Source organism: Bactrocera latifrons, unplaced genomic scaffold, assembly GCF_001853355.1.
Source record: "Bactrocera latifrons isolate USDA-ARS-PBARC rearing strain unplaced genomic scaffold, ASM185335v1 scaffold_158, whole genome shotgun sequence".
NCBI classification, from domain to species: Eukaryota; Metazoa; Arthropoda; class Insecta; order Diptera; family Tephritidae; genus Bactrocera; species Bactrocera latifrons.
Genome location: NW_017535052.1, coordinates 446,789 through 473,658, shown reverse-complemented (window position 1 = coordinate 473,658; position 26,870 = coordinate 446,789). Strand labels below are relative to the sequence as shown.

General features: G+C 31.0%; 1 protein-coding gene across 3 annotated transcripts; it reads right to left on the bottom strand.

Annotated features, from left to right (window-relative positions):
* Positions 1–1,762: 1,762 nt before the first annotated feature.
* LOC108966290 (diacylglycerol kinase theta) lies at positions 1,763–25,983 on the bottom strand. 3 transcript variants are annotated; one of them, XM_018929092.1, is made up of 20 exons: positions 25,479–25,983; positions 23,746–23,858; positions 22,881–23,655; positions 22,545–22,624; positions 21,280–21,382; positions 21,097–21,203; positions 19,285–19,369; positions 19,010–19,210; positions 15,502–17,133; positions 12,138–12,347; positions 11,916–12,052; positions 11,532–11,821; positions 11,151–11,472; positions 10,748–10,977; positions 10,540–10,688; positions 10,201–10,470; positions 7,712–8,000; positions 7,476–7,632; positions 6,955–7,062; positions 1,763–3,413 (listed from the first exon to the last, which is right to left on the bottom strand). In XM_018929092.1, exons 3-20 carry the CDS (start codon positions 22,999–23,001, stop codon positions 3,198–3,200), a joined length of 4,707 nt encoding a protein of 1,568 aa, XP_018784637.1. In that variant the 5' UTR covers positions 23,002–23,655; positions 23,746–23,858; positions 25,479–25,983; the 3' UTR covers positions 1,763–3,197. The 3 variants fall into 3 exon arrangements, with proteins under 3 accessions (XP_018784637.1, XP_018784638.1, XP_018784640.1); XM_018929093.1 differs by having other exon boundaries at positions 10,291–10,470; XM_018929095.1 differs by lacking the exon at positions 15,502–17,133 and having other exon boundaries at positions 10,291–10,470; positions 25,479–25,977.
* Between the last annotated feature and the right edge of the window lie 887 nt (positions 25,984–26,870).

Here is a 26,870-nt window from a genome sequence, read left to right as displayed (position 1 = left end):
TGAATGCTTAAATGATGTTGTCTGATTTCCGTGACTCTCAGGCAACAAAATTTGGAATTTATTTATATACGTTGTTTTCATTTTACGTGAATATGAATCTGTATATGAAAATATCAACCAACGTCTATAAGTATCGCAAAAAAAAAAATTAAAATTTGCATATATAATTTGTATGCATTCAAAGCATTCCTTATTTCATATAATCTTTGTTTTTACGAATGCACGTATTTGAGACAATTTTTAATATATATGTACATACGTAAGTATGTAAGTTATATTCGTCTGACTTGAGTAAATCACATAATTTAGTGTTTGATATTTACAAATTTCTAAAATATCGCTTATGAAGTAAATTTAATGCATAAACTAAACCAAACTAGATACATATGTACATATATATATATAATATAATATAAGAAATCATTTTTGAAATTGGATTATCTGGGCGGAAAAACATATGCACATAAGTAATGTCAAAATAAGCCAAAATTATATTTCAAATGTACTAAAAATATTATGTATATTTTTTCTTGATGATATTGTGCTTACATAAGAGTTTTCGTGTAACAAATGTATTGCATTCAGTTTTTAATGAAAAATAAAATATTTTCTTTTAATATTATAATTTACACAACATATTGTAGTAAAAACTAGTGGCTCTTTATAATATTCGAAGCAAATAAGATAAGTTGCAAATCAGAGAGCGACTCCCATTTAACGTACTATTAGTCATATTATAAAGATTTCTAACGGAATTTTTATTATTTTGAATATGATTAAAATAACCACTTTGTACTCCAAAAAAATTTGAGAGCTCACTTTACTTTTGTTTTACCACATAGGCTGAAATATATTACGCACATATCCGTGCCATATAACTATATAACTTAACTAAGGCGTAGGAGGTATGTGAGCTTTTATCCATATATGTACATACATATATTTTTGATTCAATAATTCCGGCTAAAAATTATTTCGTTTTATATATATATCTTTTTGGAAGTCAATAGTCTAAAAAAAAATTTTAATGAAACTAATATGGAAGTACAAAGAGCATAAATTTAAATTTGGAATGTTTGTCCTTATTATGCATTGATATTTGTATGAAACCCAAATAAGTTATAATATATATGTTCAAGCACATTTGAATATTAAAAAAAAAAAACTCACATTAGTTAGTACGTTAAATTAATCGCTCATTGTACCATATTCAGAAATCGGTATTGTTCGGTGTATTCTCAGCATCTGTATCGCCGACGCTATTGTCGCTGGCGGTCCCCATTGCGGTTACTGGCATTAGTGAGAGATGGGGTGTTGCTGAACCGGTAAGTGTCATTGTAGGCTCTGTGTTGCGTCGCTTCATTTTACTTTTGTTTTTCTTCAACATTGTGGCCTTGTGCATAAGCGGTGTACATTTATGACATAATAGTTGTAGTGTTTTTTATTATGGTTGTTATTATTAAACATATTAATGGGAATTTATTCCAGTTATTTTAGAAATTCGCAGTGATTCCATAAAATTCCGTTCGGTTTATTTTTTATTACAAGTAATAAGAAGTTTTTGAGGTCGGTGAAGAGATTAGGTAATGTTAAACGATTTTAAATTTATTTAATATTTTTTTGTTTTTATTTATATTTTTTTTGATTCCCGAGAGATTTTTAACGTTTTTTTATATAATATCAATTATGTAATTAATTTCCAAACATATATTGAGATTTTGTTAAGGAAAAACAAACAATATAAAATGTGATTAAACAATTTTGAGGAGCTTTTGTATACTAAATATGTATTTGAATAATTTTTGAAAATAATTGTGATATATGTAATTATTAAAGGATAGTCAAGACAACAAAAGTCAGCAACAATATTAACCAAGCCCTTTACATACATACATATGAGTACATTCATACTTGACTATAATCCATTTGTGTTATATGAAGAAATACAACTATCAAACCCAAAGCGATGTATTTCACAAGCAAGCAGATAGAGCATAGCATATACGATAGATACGATATGTATTGTTGACCATTAATAAAAAATTTATAAAAAGTATCATAACTATTGATAACAAAAATCTATCATATACATTAATAAATTTAATAAAATGAGGGCAGCTCTAATTCTAATACCAAACATACTACATTAAAAATACAATATATATGAATATACATATGTATAATGATGTCAAACAGTTTATATAATGACTTCTTTTCATAAATTTAAAAATTTTTTTTTTAATATTACGTTTAAGATGATTGCATTCGGCCTATACGGAAGTGCAGTGGAACCATATTTACTACAGTAGCAACTTTTAAATAAATAATAAATATAGCCATACTTTTAATTTAACTATTAATTGCCCTTAACTTTCTGGGTAATTTTTTCGTTTACTTTATACAAATTAAAACACGCAAGCAATACAAAATTAAAAAAGTAACAGTACTGAATTTGAAAATGATATTATGTACTTTTTTATTAAGCTCTACTATATGTATTAAATCGAATTGTAATTGATGTATAAAGTATGTACATGCAAACAAAAATCCAATCTTGATCAAAACTATTGAAGTAATAAAATACTTTTCAACTTATTTTTTCTTTCATGAATACTATGTATGTATGTATAATCTAATATGTATGTATGTAAATCTTCAAGATACTGGAATTGTATATGTATAATAAAAGAGGAAAAGAGCATGTTTTAGTGTGTTAAAGTAATGATAATGAGAATCTGCACTCGCTCGTAAAGATTTTACAGTTTTTGCCTCACATACATGTGCATGTTTGTAAAAATTTTGCAATTTCAAAATTCTATTGCCAATCTTTGCGCAATAACAATTTACTTCAAGTCACGTGTACACAGACAATTATTTGTATAAGCATCATATACAGATTATTTAATTTTCGGCAATTTTATTATAAAACAATTCGTTAGTCTAATTAATAAAATATTTATTATTAAATAAATTTAATTGTTTATATAAGAAATGCAATTATTTTTATAACGCAATACACAATTGTCCTGTAAACTATTTGTTACAGCGATGTTTTAATTGCTAATATGCATATCTTCATTCTGTTTTGGTTAGTTAATTTGTTTATTGTTATTTTTCTTGTTGTCAAATAGCGTTGTGTATATTAGTAATCAAAGAAAACAAGAGAATAAAAAACTTGGACCAGACGGGCACGATCTCTATGTGCCAATTGGAGTTGTGCGGTCGCGATCACCATTTTCTGGTCCTTGTCCGAGTCCACTACCACTGCTTCCAGAGGAATTTATTTGGATGGTAGCCTGTGATGCTGCAGTAGATGCCGTTGCTGACGCTGATAAACTACTGGCTAGTACGGCTGGGGAAATATGTGGCTCAGTAAGGCGTCTTTTACCTCTACTTTTTTTCAGCATTGTGGCCTATATTGGAAATTTGTAGAGAAGGAATGGGAATATGTAGACCAGATATACGTATAATCGTACACATTTTATTTATTTATCTTCTAATAAATCATTCAATCCCGTTTATTATGACTAGTTTATAAATAATTTTTAGTAACAATAAACATTTATATTCAACAACTTGATGTCATATAACTAGCTTAAATACTTATCTGTTGACCTAATGACCAGTCTTAGTCTTTAGTTACATACATATATGATTCACAATTAAGGAAATCAAAATAGAAAAGTATTAAATTACAATGTATGTATATACAGAAGTATGCAACTATTGATACAAATGAAATACTTTATTTTCTAGGAAATATTTATTTCTTCTAATTGAATAACTAATATTTGGATTTATTACATACATTCAATTCTCTGGAATTGTTACCTTAATTTTTTAATATGTTAAAGTCGGCACAGAAAATAAAATAGTTCTTGTAAAATTTTTATATAATAAATAAATTAATGAAATAAAGACATCTCAAACACGCAATATTTTTATCGGCTATTTTACACGATTTTTCTAAATTATGCTCAGTTTAATTTTAATAATTGTCTTTGAATCGCAACATTTTATTTTAAAATTCAGTCGCGCCAATGCAAATTCTTCTGCAAAATAGTGTCCGAAATTACAATTGTTAATCATTAATCAACATCGTGATAATTTTTAACTTCCTTTTGATCAGAACGGAAATGTTAATCTTTAAACTAATGTGCAGTACATTTAATTTGATCGAAACAGAAATGTGTTAACCACTAAGAGATTACAGTTACATTATAAAAAGCATATGGCCTAAACATAAAGCATGTATAAATCCATTAAATTAAATTTTGTGGGATATACGTATGTTAAACAACACTTTCGAATGGTCATCGTAGGTTATATGTTCCTAGACCTGGCTGCCGCTGACTTATGGCTTTTTAAATACTTGTATCGTATACATGGTCTAATATCGGTGGTTTCGACAAATAATCGCCTTCTTAGGCCAAGAGAGACGTGAGCGTGTCGATATACAGGCAAACGGCACGGAACAGGCAAACGGATAGACAGTCAGACATAGCTAAATCGACTAAGCTCGTCATACTAATTATTTATGTATACATATGTATATTTCGTAGTCTTTCATCTGGGTGTTACAAACTTCGTGGCAAACTTAATATACCCTATTCAGGGTATAACAAAAAATGAATGCCTATTAAAATGCATTTAAAAAAATATCTATTATATTATGAACATGTATATGCATATTAGTGTATGCAAAAATAGGTGATACAATTCCAATTTTCGAACATATTGTAAATAGAAAAGATTTTCAAAAACAAAAAAATGGGTGTCGGGCTGAGTAGCAACGAATCGTTACCAACAATAATACAGAGTCTGTTGCCCACGACCGCTTGATTGCTTTTATAAAAAAACATGTATGTAATTGAATGATAAATGAATAAAATGAATTTTATGTTAAAATCATAATACAACTATCAGAAGTTATACATGTGCATACCATGCATTTATATATGTACATACAAACACTCATACACTGGTAGCATTGATATTATAAAGCCAACCTAAAGAATTAGTGCTTTTCATTTTATGATCGAAATACATATACTATATGTAACTCATACACTGACACACATGTATGTATGTAAACCTTAGTTAAATTGTTAAACGTGCGAATTACATTTGTATCATACATGATTCGGTACCTATACATATTGAAATAAGTAAGGAGAAGTTAAGTTCGGAAATCCAAGCATATACGAAAACCATGTTATGTAACGAAAATAATTTTATGTAGTATATGGGGGTTTGGGTAGAATCGACCCGATTTTATCTATATTCCCAATACCACGTACTATTAACATGCCACATACTAAACAACCAATTAAATAGAGTAAAGACAGCCGGATGTTCGAAAATCCTGATATTAGTTATATAGGGGCTAGCTCAAACTTATGTATTTTTCGCACAGAGATATACTGTTATGAGTAAAAGACGCGCATCTTTCATTTTCATTTTCATTGAGATGACTTACAAATTGGCCGATATATGCGATACAAAGTCACCCGGAAGTTCGAAAATCTTTATATTGGGTATATGGGGACTAGCGGAAGTATTGGTCCGATTCAACCAATTTTCGACATACAGACATTGTCAGAGGATTATCTCTCATTATCAGCGAGGATTATCTATGAATTTCAATTATATATTGTCCACATTGACCGATATTTTCGATCAAAAGTAAACTATAGGTACTGGGTCCAAATATTTGGTATCTAGAGGCTTCAACACTTTTTGTTGGATTTGAACAATTTTTGTTTATAAGGTGATATACACTAGCAGCATTATTCGTGCAATGTTTTATCCCGTTATATTTAGTTGCTTTTTGGTGAAAGTGAAAAAATCAGTTGGAATTTAAAATTTTCTTATATGGAAAGTGGCGGAAAGTTTCAGACGAATGTCAAGAAACAAATCTAGTTGAAATTAGTCTAGCGGGTCTCGAGATATGTGATTTCACCTAAAAGTGGTCGCTGCCACGCCGATCGTCCAAATTTTGACACTGCTCCATTAAAACCCTCTCATACCATCTCTGGGATCACGCCCGATTTTTTAAAACATTTTGTCCATAGGTGCTGCTTGATACTGCGATCTTAGAGTTTCATATCTTAATTTAATGTTAAGTTATGGTATTTGATGGCAATGTCCCATTACGCCCATCTCGTTCTATTTTTTGGCAAGGAACGCGCATCCCAAGTTTTATTAATATATCTCAATTCTTACTCAAGTTACAGCTTGCACGGGCGGACAGTCAGGGAGACAGCCACCCGGATTTCAACTCATCTCGTCGTCCTGGCCATTATCTCTCGTTACAACCGTTAGGTCAACAAAACTATTATATTTTATAACAACAAGTTGTTAGAGAATAACTAAATGTTTGGTGGATTTCTTCGAAGAATGGAGTGACTTAAATTGTTATAAAGCCCCTATAGGTCTAATATAAAAGTAACTAATTGAAATAAATTAGGTGCATCGTATTACCATGACATTCAAATGTCACAATATGAAAATGGGACAAATCCAACAATAACTACGGCTTGATACCTATGATAGATTTTTTTCGGAAAAAACGGTTCATTCGTGATATAAATTAATAACATTCAAAAAGCAACAAAGGTAAATAAATGGTTTTTATTAAATACTAAATTGTAAATTGCCTAAGTTACGAACTTAACTATTTTAGATGTGCTAATAATAGCATATTTAAAGCGGCGTGTTCCCTAAGTATAGTTAACAGTATTTTGGAGGTTTTGAGTAAGCATGTATATATGCATATGCATGCATTTACCATACTCATAAATGATATTCAACATGTACGACATGAATTAATACAAAGCTTTTGCATGCACAGCTATGAATATGTTTAAATTTATAAGTTTAAAACTGAAGCAGTAGAAAATCTAGAATCTATATATAATTTCCATTGCAGAATGTAATTGTTAATGTACTCACTTTTAGAGCCGACTTTAAAACAACAACATCGCCAGGACTTTGCACCCAAGGTTCTCCATCGACTTGTACTGGCATATCCGAGTATAAATGAATTTTTATATGACCTCCCTATAAAAAATTTAAATTAATTTCGATTCTAACAGAAAATGTTATATGTATCTGAGGATGTCAATAACAAAATATATCGTCACCTAAAGTGCAAAACATCGTATCATCAAAAAAAAAATTTAAATTGAGTTTCTTATTGATTATGATGCACTACACAATATGACATACATACATATATCTACAAAATTTTTAATTTCTGCCATCATGTACATATCACAAATTTGCAACCTAATTTCAAATTTTTATACTCTCGCAACAAAGTTGCTAAAGAGAGTATTATAGTTTTGTTGTTTTTAATAAGAAGACTATCTGTTTACACGTTTTTTTTCTTCTGAAAACTTATGAAAAATATCGTTTTACATAGGTGACGATATGAACTTTTTAAAAACTGACATACTATTTAATTAACAAACCTGTGCGATTCTCATTGCCGTCCGTATACCGGATTGTATTTGCCCTAAGTGTACAACGCCTGTAACACCAACAATCTCCAACACTCCATCGTAATGGTTGGGTGTGGAAAAATTATCGTCCTTATCTGGTCCCCATGGGTTTGCGCCACTACCCCAGCTACAAAATACAAATAAATAAAAAAAATGTATTTTGTACATGTGTAATATATACATTTTTAATTATTGTATTTACTTACCTCAAAATATTCAATATAATAATCCCCTCAACAGGTGGCAAATCAACTACTTTGCCATCAACTTCCAATTTTAATTCTTTATGAAGATCTTTAACGGTTTTACGACCAACAATTTTTCGCAAGCCCATCTTAACATAATAACCTTTGTTGTGTAATCGAGAATTAAATTTGTTCGGATTTTCTTCGCGTGCATTGTGAAAATCTAGACAAAGATCGGCATCAATGCCAATGCCGAAATAATTATTCATAACGAATATTTGTGAGTTGTCTTCATTTTGGGCGCCACCACCTATAGAAAGGGGAGTTTAAGTATGCAATTAAGAAATTGTATCTAATAATATTCATCCATAAAAGGTTATTTTTGAAGCCATATCTATAAAAATTATTCTTTTACATACATTATTAATCATAATGAAAATGATTTAATGTTCTCTTAATTATAAAGACTAGTGGGATGCCAGTGTTAAGGAAAATAATTTTGTTTCTAAACAATATAAAAAAAGCGCTTATTTTTCCACATAACATAGACTGAGCACTCATCAGTGTCTTTTCTTGTTTTATAACAAAATGTACATTTTTTAGATGCCGTATTAATAAATTCTTACATAAATTACATATTATCGAAAACATATAAAATATGTTGTAAGTAAGCATATAGAAAATATATATGCATATGTAATAATAATAAATAAATTACTAAATTATAGTTTATTAATTGAATTATTAATTAATTTATTTGTTTAAAAACCACATAAACTATAAATTTATATATATGTAACATTAAGAAAAATAATGAATGTTTTCAAATACATATATGCAATTCAAAGTGAAAATACACGATGTTTTCTTGATGTTATGGCAAAACATTTTTTAATTTTTATTTTACAAAACATCGACAGTTTGGCAATGTATAGCACCTCGTGCGTGAAAAAATAATTCATTTCGTAGATTTTTGTTCAAATTGAAGGCTCTAAAAACGTCGCTTACGGTTTTTCGTAAACCTACCCGTTTAAAAGACATTAACAGTTCAAGTTCAATTATTTTATGGCGGATTTTTTTCTTGTGAATTTATGACTAAATAAAAAAAGAAAACAATTTGAAATTGGAATTAGGCATTAAAGTTCTACGATCTCGTAGACGGTTCACTTAATCGAAAAATTATATGAGATCGTTTTCGCACAGCAGTAAATTTTCTACAAAATTAAGAGTTTTGCAATTTAAATTTTTTTGAACGAGTTATAAATTTCATTAGAAAAAAGTTTGCCTTAAAATAAACAAACTTCAATCGTTAATATCTTTAAAACTGGTAAGTTACAATCGTAAGTGAATGTTTTGTAGAGCAATGAATTTTCAATAAAATGTATAAAAAAGGGATATAATTTTTCAAGTAGTTGGAAGCGACATTTTAATTCTTATGTTTATTTTTAGGCATAATAAGAACAAAATGGAAAATTGTAGGGCGGAGAACCTTCCCGTTATAAAAATATGATAAAAAACCATTATTATACAAAACACTTTAGGTGAAGTTACGAAATATATAATAATTTTTCTGAGTATGTATATGATTTCAAGTAATTTGTGATGGGTCGATGTTAATGTTTTAGTTGTGGATGTGGTATTTTCGGAGGAGGAGGAGGAGGAGGTTTCCAATTGTGTATATTTTTCCACTTGCAAGTGTTGCTACAAAGTATAGTAGTTTTGTTCGGATAACTGTTGTTTGAATCGCCTAAAACTAAGAGAGATAGATGTGGAGTTATATACATATGTCTGTCTTTTCGTCCGTCTGTTTGTGCAAACTATAACTTCAATAAAATGTAAGATATCTTCAAGAAACTTGGCACACGTGTTCTTTGGGAAAAAGGGGAGGTGTAGTTCGTATATGTACGAAATTGAACATTGTCACGTCCACAAACCGTTTAAAAAGTAAACTTGTAAGATGTGAAACTGTAATTTGGCATAGACGATCGCAATAGCAAGGGGCACCTGTGGGTAAACGTTTTGAAAAAATTGATGTGATTCATAATACAAGAGAGCTTTATGTGGAGACGGTGTCAAAATTGTCAAAAACGGCCCCACCGACATTTAGGTGAAATCCGTAAGTCCGGACCTACTCCACCGACTTGAATCATATTTGGTATAAAACGATTATGTAGTAGCTTTTTAAGATTGGTTTGTTTTGTTATAGTACAATTACTGGAATATCTTTTCTTATTATTCTTATTTTCATATTTAAGCGATTTTCCGAGTTATTAGAAAATATATTTGCATATCTATACTTTAACCTAATTATAGTATACGAAGATTAATTCCCAGTTTAGGAGCGACAGATTGGAGATATGTATATAGATAATGAAAACTTGAAAATTATTAAAAATTACTCATCAAAGTATAGATGTAGTTTGTATTCGAAAGAGAAGTTTTAAATAATGTTAGAAATAATAATAATAAATAACGATTACAAAAAGGTGAAATTTGGCACATCAAATGACCTGATATTTCAGTCGATGTTATGGCCGGTAATTGATGGTGCTGATTTGTTTGTTGCGATAGATGTGCTTGGTGAGCCTTCTTCTTCTTACCCGTTGTATTTGAGGGCGCCTTTAATGCAGACTCTTCTGGCTTGTCTTCCGGATGAAATACAACCGTCCAACGATCCAGGCGTATCTCTTCAGCTTCGATAACGTCACGGAGTAAATTTAGAGGATCTTCACCTCCTGTATAGCCAGAACCCCAACAAAGTACTCGGGCCAAATCATTTCCTATTATATAATGTATTTCATAGCTCATTTCATGGCTATCATTTAAAATCGATTTGTAATATTTCTTACCGGTGCCCAAAGGAACTATGGCACAAGGTGGACTTGAGCATTCGGAATCCTGTCCCACATTGTCCAAGCATTGTAATACCCAGCCGATGGTGCCATCACCGCCACATACCAGTATTTTGTAGTTAACAATTTGCCGAAATACATACAATCTATTATAAATAAAATGAGATTTAAATGAGGGCATTAAAATCATATGTATTTCTCATACCCCGGCAATGGCCCTCCGTTATCCAAGTCGAATACTTGATATGGGTTCAGAAGCTTCCTAAAACTTGATATTAGTTCAAGGCCTTGACAACCGCCTGATTTAACATTAACAAATACAAGTAGTGGCCGCACATCTGATGGCACCATGCTCGGTTCTATATTTGGCAAGAGCATGACTAAAAGCTTCTTATCTTCTATAATAGTTTCACGTAAGTTATAGAAAGCTCGAACCTAATGAATACAAATATTTAATTATTAGTATTAGTGTTGGATTGAGTATTATACAAGAAGGAACTTTCTAACGTATTTAAATAAATTGTAAATATCAAAATCAGGAATTATTACTTTCCAAATATTAATATTATGGTCACAAAACGTTTGTGTATACTGTTTAACTAACTTACCGCCTTTTGAGCATCTTCAAATGATAGTACCACTGAGCCATATTCATAATAGATAGGTCCAATACTAGTAAATTTATTTTCATCTGTAACATACTTATTCAAAATTTGTTCGTAATTGCGTTGTGATAAGCCTGGTGGTAAATTTCCAACGAATAACGCGATATTTGGTCCATGCGGATCTTGCTTATGCTGCATATAAAATCGCATTAGTTCCATTTGTCTGATGGAATCCTTGCCCAATTGCTTCATTATATCCCATGGCCGCTCATTCCATGATAATATCCTTTCGGTAACCCCACGGTCTAGTAATACCTCAGAGCATCTTGAGCATAATTCATATTTTTAATGAAAAATATGATAATATTTTTAATGCTTTCTTACCTGTAATCTTGGATTTGGTTATCTTGTAAACCAAATCTATCCAAAGCATCGCGAATCAAATCCTTAATAATGGTTGTATTTTCAACAGGAACATTAACATACGGCTCTTCTAAAGAGCATTGCAGTTTACCCGGATAAACGCGTACATATCCTTTGTCCTTATCGTGAAACCTTAGATAAATTGCTGGTCTCTTTCCTTCCAAATGCGTCAAGTTCATTACGGGCGTTGGATCTTGCAATGGAACATCCTCCATACCAGACGCAGCATACAAGTCAGTCATGTAAAATGCCTAAAAAAGTTGATAAAAGTACGCAAAATATTTGTTTATATTTTATTATTTTAATTTAATGTATTCTTAGCGATAATTGTTTTAAATTACTTACGCTGGGTTCTCTAGTTATATGAAATGCTCGCAATGCTGTAGTTAGTAATTGTTCTAAGGTATAAGTCCGCGGTACACTAATTACCCGGTATAGTTGCCGTCTAAATGAGTTGTTACCGTCGAAAACTTTGATCATTTCTGTAAACAAAAATAAATAAAACAATACAATTAACACTACTAACATATATCTAAAATACACACAAAAAAGTTTCTAAATTCTTACCAATGTCCTTTTCCTCACTTTCTTTTTCCTTTTTGGTTTTATCTTTGTCTGATTTTTCCGATTTGTGTGAGGATTCTGGGCGATAGTGTGATGACGTACCACTTCCGCCACTAACGGCACTAGCGTGCATTGTATCAGTTTTAATACCTGGCTCTTCATCTTTGAAGCGTGGCGTGTCTCCACTACTAAACTCTTCAGATATACTTCGTGCTACCCAAGAATTAAAATATAATGATTTAAAAAATGCATCCAATAAAATATTTTCAACGCTTATGCTAGCTTTAATTCAACCGATCATAATAAAATTATATAACTAGAACAATATATATATATATATATATTAGTTATAATAGGTTAGCAACCACGATATTCAAAGACTACAGATACACATACGAAAACTTAGTTATGTTAATATAATGTAATTATGAAATAACTTAATACTAAAGTATAGATTAGTATAAATAAATTCATTCTTATATGTATTTATGATTGTTTTGTTCAAAGCCTAGAGGTTCCTTGATATGGTGGTTCGTTCATTATGTGGATGTGTCCTACATAATGTCTAATATAGTAATAATTATTTTTGTCCATGGCACGATAATTATAAAATACATATAGAAATAAAGATACCCTTCCAACGTACTTCAAGTTCTTAAGTTCGGTCGCACACATTTCTCGACATGATTTAAATTAAAAAAGTGCTTATTATCCACACGCTAGCTAGTAGTCGCAAGCTAAGCATATAATTTACATCTATGATGTTATACATATATATTATGAATTAATTAATTGTCCAAAATTTAAAGTGTTGGTAAGGATCGCCGAATTTCGTATGTAACCACCCAGGACATCTACAGAAATTGATGATGTTTTTGTTATTTGTAAATAAATACAAATATGTTAATTTTATAACTTAAGAACGAGTTCACCTATCCAAGCCAAATGTTTAGGCTTTGTTGGGACTAGTAGACAGTTTATGTGAAGTTGCATAAAATCGGTCGAGCGGTTCTTCATTTATCACAGTTTTTGTAACAAACGAATTCAATAAATGTTAATGGGGATTTTTGTCAAATTGAAACGTTTTCATTTGCAACAGAGTTGAAATCGAGGTAACTTGTCCGTCCGTCCGCGCAAGCTATAAATTCAGTAAACATTTAAATATGTATGTATATAAAAGAAAGTCGTGTGAGTTACACTATTTATAACTCAACAACGGCTTAACCGATTTGCTAAAAATTTAAAAAAAAAGGAAATAGGATCTCTCTTTGTTAAAATTCAATACAATTCGTATATACAAAAATTATATTTCAAATTATAATCATTTGTTCAAAATTTATTTTTTTTTTTTTGTAAGAATCATGTACAATTTTTTTTTTCTTAAAACATAATAATGATAATAATAACAACACAAAGCTGTTGTAAAAGTACATCAATTTGCATGGATTATATTGATTGTGCTACTGAACGAGGCGGTTTTTTTAGGACACAAAATGTGGAACCGGTAAGACATTTTTAATATCTAGCATCTAGCATAAAAAATAGCGGAATAACTACACTGTTGATAAAAAGTTCAATTATAATTTGAGATGAGTGCAGAACAATCAAGATACAAACGGCAACGAAGAAGTTTACGGTGCCGCTATATTACCACTTTCTGAGATTGTCATTCTTCACTTGTCGTAAGGCAAACATCTTTATATACCTGTCACGTTGTTTGTCCGCGATGGACGCCAAAACTACTGAACCATTTTAGTAAAATTTAGAACACTATGTTCAGTTCGAACCAACTTAAAAGATAGGATAATTAAGTCAATTCAAAAATAAAGAATGCCTTCTTATATGGACGCGGACAACTCAGTTAATAACTGATCAGAACGCTGGTAACCAGACATTGAGAAGGCAGCCTTAAATTCGTTATTATTTCCAATGAAATGTATTTGTATAAACATATTCAAAATTAGACCTCAAGTGCAATCCCTTAAATGTTTATACCGTTAATATTTCGCCTTTATTGGTAAATAAATTTTCCCCTGTATTGAATAGTATAAAATGTATACCACAGCAACGCATGGCCGTATCCCCTAGTATGTATGTATATATGTGCGAACAAATGAAAAATGATCCAGTCTCATATATATTACAATTTCTATGTATTGGGATTGGTAGAATAGAACTGTAACCACATTCGCATTGTATAATATAGCGAAAAAAAATTTAGGAAGTGAAAATATATCCAGTATGTAAAAATTTCATACAGTACAATTAGCCAAAATCGGACATACAACCGATTATTCAGATTTTTTAAACTTATCCCTGGCTCGAAACCGTTTTTAGACCCATAGTCTTTTAGCCAAAATTGTTCAGAATGATTCATAGAATATTTCCCACATACGTTATTTTATTGAAAAAAAAAAAATATCGGTACGCTCTAATGTTACAAACATTGATAAGTTCTCAAAGTCAAGATGAAAAATTATTTATGGAAAAGAAGGTGAACACCAGGATTAAATACATCAAATATGTTTTGAGTTGACACTAATTTAATGTCCAAATAAGGCAAAGCTTGAGCCGAACTAACATTCAATAATCGCTATTAATTCTTATTTCGTTACCTTCCTTAATCATTGAGTTATCTATTGTATTGTGAAGCACTTAATTCAATGTAAAGACAATATTAATAAATACAAATACGAAAAATCTCTTTGTGTTTTGCTTCTTTTGGAGAAAATCACAGTTAGCTTTGTTGAAATATATTCATACACGTACCTACATATATTAATATATACATATACACATATATATATTATTACATTTATTGATATTATTTGTAATATCATTAATGTTAGTAATATGTGCGCAGGTTTAGTATGATTTCAACATGTAAGTAAATTAGGGCTGTAATTCCAAATATTACCGTTGTAAATATAATAAAATTAAGAATATTTACATGCACATATTTTTATTGTTTTAAATTTTCATAGTCAACTTATTAGTAATACAAGCAGTCATAATGAATTTAACAAAAATGCAATATGGAGCCTCGAGCGAAACAAGTACATACTTGTTTGCTTTGGCCAAATTTAACTTTACCCTATATGCATTTACAAGTATGAACGAGTATTGGGGAATCTCTAAGCTAAGCGAATCTGATTAGTGAGGGACAAAATGTCATATCTGACTAAATTTCATGCAGGTGCTTCGTTTTTGATCTTGTTATCATTCATAATTTCTATCACAAATGATTGAAAGTAAAACACGAAGTAAACTTGAATTCGTCATAAAAAAAAAGGTAAAAAAAACCAAAGTTAATTAGGCAATGATTAGGAAAATACCAATATTGAAAACAACAGGATACATTAATCACCTCTGCGTTTGTAGTAACGATGTTTCCGCCATCCATGCGATAGGCACTGCATTCGTCGTAACAACCGTCCGAATACGTGTTCTTCATTGTCACTAACGCGTGATCGACTGCGACTACTCCCACCATCACTTATATCGCCTGCTGTGGCGTCATCACTCGTAAAGCTATGCGGCTGATCATCTAAATACATGTGAAAATTTACAGGACTGCTGGCTTCACTACTATACGCTGGAGTTTGATATTCTGCTTTCACGTGCCTTCTTAAGTCATACCCGTCCTCATAATCTTCATCATCGTCGGTGTAGCCGCTACGGCTAAGTCCACTGCGCACATCTTTTAAAGTCAAATAATCATCATCGTACGGTTGATAATTACCATCTTCATCTTGTATGGTAATTTCTATACTTTGTCCTGTGGTATCTAAATTGAAGCCACTTTTCGATGTTTTAGTGCCTATGAGCACTGAATCTTTAGTACGTTTTTTTGAGCGACGTCGAAAGAGTCGCGTGTAGTCTTTTTTACGTGTATACTGTTTGACTCCAGGTTCTTGGAATGATTTACTACGGTTCACTGCCGAAAGATACATTTTTAAAGGATTCTCTGGCACAGGCGAATGTGACGAGCAATCACTGGAATTAGGCGAACAACTCAAAGAACCGCCTTTGTTCGGGACACCCTTAAACGGGCTGAGGTTGTACGTTTTCGCTTTGAATAAAGCGCCAGTCTTAGAAAATTGTTCATGTGCGTTGCTGTTGCCATCTTTTGGAGCCGTAAGCGTTTGCGTAACTAGTGTAGGTGCGTTGATTGTTTGACACGCTTTGAGTGCACATGCTGTTATTATTACGTTTTGAGCATTTTCTAGTTTTTCATCTAAATTACAATGGCTTTCTACAGATGTTTTAATATTACCTCTATTATAGCTTAAATTACTAATCTGATTTATGTTAGAGTGATAACCAATGTTGTCCACAGTTGTTAAAACACCTTCCGTATCGGTAGTTTCATAGAGACTTTGACATTGTCGTTGTAACGTTTTCGCCACGATTCTATGATCTCTAGAGTCTAGTTGTTTAACTTTAATGTTATGATAATCTTCACTCACTTCACTACCATTTATATCGCAAACATCGAAATCCTCGTCTGTATTGGATGATAAGTGTTTTCGCGAGATTGGATGCATGCTACGCAACAAATTCGTATATAATAGTTGCAGGGAAGAGGATGTAGACGAAGACTTTTGAATATTGCAAGTCACATTTTGATTCGGAGGTGTTCCGCTGACAGTCTTTACAGCTTTATCGTCACTTATATATACAGGTATGTTGATACACTTGCATTGTTCATCTTCTTTGAGCTCAGAATACTTAGGAGTTTTCTCAACTACTGGGAGTGTGAGTAAAGGTAAAGATGGCGTTGGTGTGAAGCTGGTGGATATTGATGATGTGGATGATGATAGTAGAAAATTTTCCTTTGATTTCTTGCGACGTTGTCTTTCAATGAACAGAATCTCTTTTAAGCTTGGTTCGGGGACTTTATTTATTTCGTTGATTGCATCTGTTATAGAGCCTTCATTGGGAGTAATGAAATTTACGGAAGTAGTATTTTCTGGGCACTCTATTGTCCCAAAATCAGCTATATTTTCGAGTTTTTTTTTAATTTTAAAAAGGAAAATGAAATTAAAAATAAGAACCACTAAATATAAAAATAAGCGAAATGATAAAAGATTTTTGTCTGCAATTAATAGAAGAATTGTCAGCATTCTAAGTAATCCAAAATATCAATTCACTTGAAAATTATAACTTAAAGTTATAGACAACGTAAGAGTCAAAAAGTAACAATTCAATAAAACTCGTATTTCCTAGGTAAGCATGCTCTGTCGGTCCTGCGCTAAAATTAAGTGTTTCGTATAGATGTCGCACAAAGTCTTTCTCAATTATAACTAAATCCTTAGTTGGATTATAAAATTTATTAGCAATCGTTAAACCGCATTTCTAGCGACTTGCGACATTTGGACAATATACTTCAACTGCTTTGTTTCTTAACTTTTCGTAGATCGTCCTTTTATAGAAATTTGATAACTTCGAATTGATTTGTTATATGCATACTTTATTAAAATTAAATACAAAATATATAAATACAAAAATGGTTGGAAAATGTTGGGTATTTCTAAAATTGATTAAATGCGCTGATAAACAATTTATAGAAAAAAACAAGTACGAGTATGTATTTTTTCCTCAAAAACAACTGATATAAGTTGATATATAAAAAAATTAGGAAATGAATTTTTAATCGTTTCTACACGAAATCGACTTGATGCTGATGGTATCTTCCGATACTTAATTTAAACATAAAAACCATGAATAATATCGGTTGCGAGTGCAGGAAATAAAAGAATCATGCTGATGAGTATAAATGTCATAATTGTATTTTATATGAAAATTGCTTCCGCTAAGATATTTATGATATTTCCTCATTACAAAGCGGTTTTTCAACCTCATGTTTAGATCAGTTTCAATAATTGAATATAGTTTAATTTCTAAGACATACTTATAAGTAACATAATCGCGCTCATGTTGAGTTGAAGATAAGTTTTGCTATTTCAAAATATCTTACGTTCGCGGACAGTTTATAAAATCTAATCGTTAGCAGCGAAAATTCCACCACCTTTTTGCCGCAACAACAACAACATCAACAAAGTTGCTTTTAGAATTAATTCGAACTTGAAACAACTTTTAGCTATATCTAAGTTTAACAAAGCATTCATGGTTCGGAAATATCTAATTAAGAGTGATTTTCATCGATCATACTTTGAAATGAACATTCTTAAAGAAATATAAATGCAATTAATCCAGGAATTTCTGTTTACATTATCCATATCCACGATATTCATCACCATAGAAATTACTATCCTAGAATCGAATAATTCAATAATGGTCAATAGTGTGCATGAATATTGAAAAATATATTCATTATTAAAAATATACATAACGTAAAATATATATAACAGTATAATATTTTAATTCTGTTTACGTATCGATAGTACGTAATACCGAAAACTAAACTAGATATAAGAATATGGAATGATCTATTGCATTTATTTTCTTTCTGTGAAAGGATGAATAATGGTATTACATTTGAGTGAAATCGGACTATCGCTCACATAACATAAGAAACGGCATTAATGAAGAAGAAAAAAACATTAGTAAATAAAAAGTTTTAACGGAATCTAAGTAAGAAACAAAATTCTAATTTGATACAAGGAGTAAGAGTGGGGAGGAGCAACCACTTAAACTAAGAAAACCAATGTGGTGGGCATATTATGTTTCACCATTTCATTCAATAAACGAAAATTCACGTTGATCCTAACACAGCTAAAATACTGCATTAAATTGTAATTTATCTTGCGAAGAAGTTCGATTTTTTTTTAATTTCGATTAGAAAAATTTATCCACAACTCATGTTATTGACTTCGATAATATATCTAAAATTTTTAAGAGTAAATACTTACGGCACGAATAATCTCGTAATAATGTGGTTTTCGATTTAACTTGTACGCCAATAATAGCTTCTATGGGCACCTCGGTGCGCGGAATCGAGACCGAATGTGGAGGTAAATATATGGGTTGAAGTACACCAAAATTACATTCGGTTGTCAGGTACGTGCGGCATCCCCCATGCGTTGTCATACCGCACCATTCGCAGCGATAGCCTGAACATTTCCAATCCACAATAATTTTTTATTAATTAATATATTTTTATATTTACGTATATATCTACCTTTACCTGTGAGGCATTCTGATGACCAACATGTCTTTTTACAATAGGCGCACTTAGACGTGGGGGGTAGATTACCTTCCCTCCAATGATGCTTTTATTATATAGGTGAACAATATTATATTAAATTATATTACAATTTGCTTAACTTTTAAATCTTTAATTTATTATGTTGTAATACTACAGAAGGCAATATATTTAAAAATTGCCACAATTTCTGATACATCAAACCGACGTAGAATTTCCAGCTGAATACAATTAATATCGGTATTCCGCTTGACACGATTGTCTTATGTCTCTAATTGTCACAATAGTAATTTAGTGATTCTGTTAGTCAGGAGTCTCATTTTGGTATTCTGGCAGATATAGTATAGTAGTGTACTGTACTCAGAATACCAAAAAGAGACTCCTGACTAACATAATCATTAAATTACGATTGTGACAATTAGAGACATGAGACAATCGTCTCAAGCAGAATACCGATATAGTTCTCATGATAAATAGTGGAACATTTCATTGGTTTCATTAAAGTACCTCTTACAATTTCAAATACAAAGATACACTGTTATGAGGAAAACACGCTCTATAATTTTCGTTATGTAACTCAAATATTGGCCACTATATGCAGAATAAAGTCAGCCAAAAGTTCGCAAATCTTTATATTAGGTTTCCGATTCCACCCATTTTTTATACATAGACTTAGTAGATAAATATAGATCATATTGCATCCAATGGCAAACCTATCATACGAAGTATAAAACATAAAAACCGTCAATCATGGCGGTGGTAGCGTGATGGTCTGGGGAGCGTTTTCCTGGGACAGCGTTAAGCCATAAAAGAGGATAAATGGTAGAATGGACCAAATGCCATGCCTCAGCATTTTTAAAAGTACTGTGAAACCATTCGCGTTCGTGTAAAAAAAAACATTTTACAAAAAAGTGATGTATCAAAGCTGAAGTAGCAATCGGCGCACATAGGAGCATTTGGTCTCAAAAACCGGACAAAATTATTTAAAGTGATTTTATGAATGAAAATTAATAAAAATGTAAGATTAAATATAATAACACAATATATTAAAATAAAATGAGTTCGGGTGCAACCGAAAATTTTATATTGAATATATTTGAGAAGGGGGCCGACCAGATTTTATCTATTTTTGCTCATCCCACATGCTACTAATATGCCACATACTCAAAAAAAGTTCCCTTGGTTTCATTTAGGTACCTTGCATACAATCGGCAATCATATGGAGCAAGGTCAAGTGGAGTTCCCTGCAGTTTACTAGGAAAAATAATTCATAGCTCGACCTCGCCCGAAACTATAACAAAAAAACTAATTTCTAAAAAATTAAAAAAAAAAATTGTTTTTTTAATGATTCATTGTTTTCCCGAAAAAAAACATAATAATGCATTAACTAAATTAATTTTTATATCATTAATATTAAATACATACCATGTTGTCCTGAATCATAAAATAAATATTTCCAAGAATTCCGTTCACGCAATAAAAAAAAACCGCTTGCAATTTCGAGACAATGGAGAGTTTCGCGAATAAGCACGTGCGTTCTGAACGAAGTCTAGGTTTCGACTACTTGTGTTGCAATATAGCGGCCTGAAGGTCATTCATTTAATTGGTTCATTGTAGAACGGTTATTTAGGTACCAAAAAAAAACCATTTTGAGTACCATCGCTGAAGTTTGTAATTTTAAATTTTGTCCGGTTTTTGAGGGTAAATGCTCCTGCGTGCGGTTCTATTCATTATCCCTCAACTAGCTTAAAACACTTGCATACATATGTACATACACAAATCTTACATACATACCTGATGTTTCACACTCTGCAATTCTTTGCCGGGCACATACGTCGCATTTTCAGTACAATCAGGCACAGCAAAATCTTGGCACTCAATGTGTGCGAAATATTCGCAAACTAGATTGCAAGAAGAATAGAAAAGACAAATAATTATAAGATATAAGTCTTTAAATTCTTAGCTTGACAATCTTACTTAAACAATGTACTGCTGGACTATCATCTAATCGTCTACGGCAAACGGTACAGAATTTCTTTTTATGATGAGTTGGCTCTGACCAGCAATGCGCGACGGGATTCTTTAAAAAAATATGTTAATGCAGTTAAAATTTATAATGAAATTAAATATGGATATTTTATTACTTAATTAAACTATTAATAAACATGATATTATACTATACTCGTATATAAAACTTTCAGGGTCCATAATCAGTACTTTTTAAATTAATTTATTACAAAATTTGTTTAGATCATGCGGTAATAAAAGAATAATAATACACCATCCGGAGTTGGCGCCCTATAGTGATGAAACATATTTGTACATACATATGTTATTGACTGTCAATACCACAAGGTGACAAAAAGCTAGCATTTATTTCGACCTGCATTGCGAAGAAACAAGTTTTTGGATTTGACTAATATTGGAACCAAGTCATCTGTTATTCATAAATAATGGTAGTCACCAATATCTCAACCTCATGATGACATGACAACCTTTCTTATTCAGTATGAGTACAAAATCCATATTTTTCGGAACAACTGATATTAATGTGTCGAATAGCAACTACAAAAAAATGTTTGTGCCAGGGTCGAACTTTGTTTTTCGGTTTTTAATAGAAAGTAAGGTTGTCAAGGTAAAAAAAATCCCTACCTACCCTGAACTAAATTGAAATACAATTGTACTGTGTAAATAAAATATTTCCTTGATTAGGGTGTGTACAATTATTTGTAAAACATACAAATGTGAAACCATTAACTAATTTTTCAACAATTTCAATAGTCACTGGTAGTTTTTTTTAACAGTTTGAGAGACAAAACTAAGATTATGATATCGACGTATATGACGATAGTTTACCATAATTATGGCATTGTTTGAAATTAGTATCCTTTCAAATATTACACCGTCATTCATTGGCAACATTGAAGTTAAGTCGTAGACGGAAGACTGAGTCCTCGAATCGGTAATTGTTTCTTATTCAAGCACAGCTGGATAAGATTAAATTTAGCCTGCGACAAATTAAAATGTAGTAATAAATTATATTTTATTTGCTAATTTCTTTAATGTTGTTGACTAATAGTTCTTATTATAATAAGCAATAAATTATGATTTATATCAAATAATGTTTAATGATATGTGAAATTTTCCGCAAATAAAACGATTTTCAAACTTTTTTATTTCTTAAAAAATTCAATTCCAAATCACGGATATAATTTTAAAAGTATTAACAAAACGTAACTTACCTTTATAATACATGGAGCAATGCCAGAGCATGGAGTAACAACATTTGAAACACAACGATCGTGTATGACGAAATTACACACTATAAAAAAAATAACAATATTGTAATTATTACACATGTTGGACTTATAGGCACATGAATATAATATTCGAGTAATGAACTAAACAATTTAAAAGAATGAGATTAGTCTTGCTATGCTAATTACATAAACATGGGATAAAAGGGAATGACTGTGGACTCGTGTAGTACGTATGGTTGTTAATTGTATTACAAACATATACATATATATATATACATTCATATAATTGTATATAATTAGGTAATTAATAATACATGCCTTCACATATATAACCGATCTGAATAATACCCCAAATCAAATCTGAACAATGATGACAATACGTTGGCTTTCCAAAAGTCTTCTTTACGAATGTATGTCCACCATCCGCCATTTTGCGCATTCTATAAGGATACTTTCGATTATGGGGCGTATCGCTGAATCGCAATTGGCAGCAGACCAATATAACGAAGATATCGACGATACGCGAAATGAAAAGTTTTTTGTAATCTTAGAACAGTTTTCTGCTGCTTCTTTTTTGAGGCTTAATTTTTTTAGTTTATCTCTTATAATCCTTTTTACTTTTTTGTTGTTTTTAGTATAACAGCTGACAATTATCTCAACTGCTCAACATCATATTGGATAATTCACATTGACTCCTGATATTTTTATTGATGCAATGTACGAAGAAGAATTTTGGAAGCAATTCTTCTTGCTGGCCACAGAAATTGCAGCCAATTTTTTCAATGGCCTTGGTAACTTCTTTTCTATTACTGCTATTATATATTTTTGAATATCTAATAAGTATATTTTGACTATTTGAGCGGCTTTGAATTCTAGTTGGTGCTCTATTGTCTTGCCGTTGATGGCTTTTAGTTTCGACCTTTGTGTAAGCAGTTGTTGCTTTATTGACTGATTTTTTGGGCTTAATGTTTTGTACTGCTGCGTTTGTGCTCGATAAAAGTGATGATAAAATGGCGGCGACGACAACAAATGTGACAGCGACAGCGGCATTTTCATCCATTTGTACTATTCATCCAGACATTTAGGCCGGTACCTGCAACCACAAACAGAAATCAATTATGTGTAACATGTACAAGTATATTTAGATCACTTCGTATATATATTAGCCGTAAAACTTACTTACTATTTTCTATATATTTTTCTCCGTTCCTTTTCTTCATCTATTTTAAATGCCTTTGCCCTCGAGAATGTATTAATTGAATATCTACTATATGAATCCTAATAATTTGAAATTTTCTGTATAAATTAAAGTATTATAAAGCTTTTGCAACATTAAAAATATTTAAAATGTTGTTATAAATTTAACTAGCCAACTCGCAAAACCCTATTTTTCCATATACGTTATTTTTAGGAAATATTTAACAAAACACATGTTACTTTATTAAAGATTTTTTAATCAATTGTGAAATGAAAACTGTCTTTATCTATTGAATATACCATAGAGTGATCACAAAACCATTCTCTCCGATTTTCAATACTAGACCTCACAGATTGACCGATACGTTTAGTAAAAAATTGGCCATATGCACTCGGGTGGGAGGTGCCACGAACCTTGTCCAATTTTTACAGCCGAACCTATAAAGCGTTTCAGCGCCATCTTGGAACTGAAATTTAATGCTTGTTACGCATTTATTCAATGAGTCATTGCACTTTTTCTAATTTTCAAAATAATTATCTGTTTCGAATTTGGTTATTTTGCCTTGGAAAAATTTGAAAACGGTAACGGGTTCTCAGAAAATCTTCTCCGACGATTCTTATTATCATCTTAGTGGTCCGATAAATTAGTGGAAAAAGTACTCGAAAATTTGATTAATCGAATTCGTTCCTGTCAAAATAGTCGTGGAGTCTATTTGAATGATTCTATAAATATGACACGTTAAATAAAAACGTTGTCTTAAAAGACAGGTTAACATTGTAAGATATGTTGAAGGTCTCTGATTAATTATTTTTCCAATTGTTCGAGTTTGAACGGAAGTTGTTTAGTAGATTTCTAGAACTCATTTTGTATTAAACATATTCGATTCAGTTTTATTCTAATATTAATTTAAATTCTTTCTCCAATAAACATTTGACGGTCTGTTGAATAAACCGTAGTTTATGAAAATTAAGTACTTTGATGAAGATCTGCAGCGACTTTATCAATTATGCTATAAAAACGGAAGCCATTATATACGATAAATGAGAGCAATGTAAAACGAGACGGATTTCTTTATTTTCGATAATACGACATATTCATCGGCCCATTGGTATAGATTCCACTCTTTCCATTTAATCTTACTTTTATAGCGTAATTGTTGCAGATATATCTTTTTTTTGGTAAAGTTAGAAAATTACATAGCAAGCTGAATACAAATTTGGCAGAAACTTTTTAATAACGAAAAATACTGAATGGTGAATATCTGTTATTGAAAGGCCCGGCCACACTTACTTTTTAAAAAAGATATGGTGTAATCTCTTACCTTGAAGTATTATAGCATATAATAAATTTAAGTAATACCGTTTTGTGGGCATGGAAATGATTCTATTATTAGATTAGATTTACAACGTTGGATTAAGGAAACTCAATTTTTACTAATGGATCGAAAAACAACGCTAAATATATTTATGGTTATGTTACCAAAATTAAATTAGAATTTTATATCAGCATGTGTAATAATTTTATTTTCTATTACTTTTTTAAATTAATTATATGCATAAATCCTGCGAGTTATCGAATTTTATGTATGTATGCCTATAAAAGCCCAGCTTGTTTATTGGTATAATGATAAGCATATAATTGAATAAATGGAAAAAATATGTATGGAATGTGGTTGGCTCACTGTACATATACATACAAATAAACTTATGTACGCTTACAAATGTATATATGTATGTCCAGGTGTATATTGTTAAGATTAATTTAATATAGTTTTCGAGTTTGCTTGGTTTATTCGTTATTAAATAGCGATTGTGGTAGGTTATTCTATTTTTATAGATCTGTAGCTCGCTCGTTTACTTATTCGCCTTTTGTACGCTCGTTGTTAAGTATTCGAATTCGCCGAGAACCGATTCGTTCATTAAATCAATGGATTTGTACCGTTATATTCATTTTTTCTTATCTCTTTCGGTGGATTGTTTTGAGTATAGTTGGCATTCCACACTCTAACGCCGTTTTATGGTTTCCTACAACTCCGCTTTCCGCTTGTATTCTCGTTCGGTCACTTCATTCATATCCTCTCCAAGGAATTTGTGGTCTTTAAGGTCGGCAAACGTAGCAAATATATTGTATTTCTTTTTCGATGACGTTTTTTATATTATTACTATTTGTATTGGAGGAAAGATAATCACTTATTTGTTGGAGAAGGAACACCAGTACCAATAGGTTTGTTTCTCACTCTATATTTATCTTAACATGTTCACTTTTAGGATAATCCTTAAAAACCAATTTCAATAACATAGATATCTCGATCCCCATATTTTATTAAAATGTTTATCCGTTTACAACGTATCACTTTTTACTCGTCGATATTGAAACCTTATATATATGTATGTATATACACACATACGTACATAAGCATAGATTTGTTCCAGGTATGTACATACATACATACTATGTGCATAGTTAAAACGGGTAGAATTCTAAATAACTATTCATAATTTATAATTTTATTATAACTTATTACATATTTTTTCACCTTTGAATTTTTATGCTGCAATTGTTTAAGTGTTTAAATTTTCTTTAATCACGTACATACATATATGTATATGTATATAGTTTTGGGTTTTAGGATACATGTATACCTATATCCATATGTACATATAATAGTACTCGTATGGTACCTCTGCGTTGCCACTCTTTACTATTTTATTACATATTAGTTTGGAACAATTTTAAATACTACCTATCAAAAAGATACGAAAATTTTTGAGGCGCGTATTCGCCTTAAAAATTATTATTATACAAAAATTATTCCGTATTTTTCACAACAAATTTTCCATCTTATCTGCCACACACACACACATTTGCTTCACACTTGCCTTGCTGATTTGTGTCGCTCAATACTGATCGTTCCCCCCGCTCGCGCGCAGTATTTGGTTATAATATACACATATCTATAAGTATACTATAAAGTACAAGTCCGTGACAGTGTGATTTGATTTTTTTTTCTACATACTGGGTATAGAAAATTTTTTATACCCAAATTGTACTGATTTTACTGTGACTTCTATGTTTAAGGGGTTTACAAGCATTGTTTCCAATTCACTTTT

What these genes read in the sequence shown, in the direction of transcription:
- LOC108966290 (XM_018929092.1), bottom strand. Translation starts at nt 23,001, where the DNA reads ATGCGCAAAATGGCGGATGGTGGACATACATTCGTAAAGAAGACTTTT. An exon ending in TCGTTACTACAAACGCAGAG is followed by an intron (nt 12,348 to 15,501) that starts GTGATTAATGTA and finishes ATTCTTGGGTAG; the next exon opens with CACGAAGTATATCTGAAGAG. An exon ending in ATATAACTAGAGAACCCAGC is followed by an intron (nt 11,822 to 11,915) that starts GTAAGTAATTTA and finishes CAACTTTTTTAG; the next exon opens with GCATTTTACATGACTGACTT.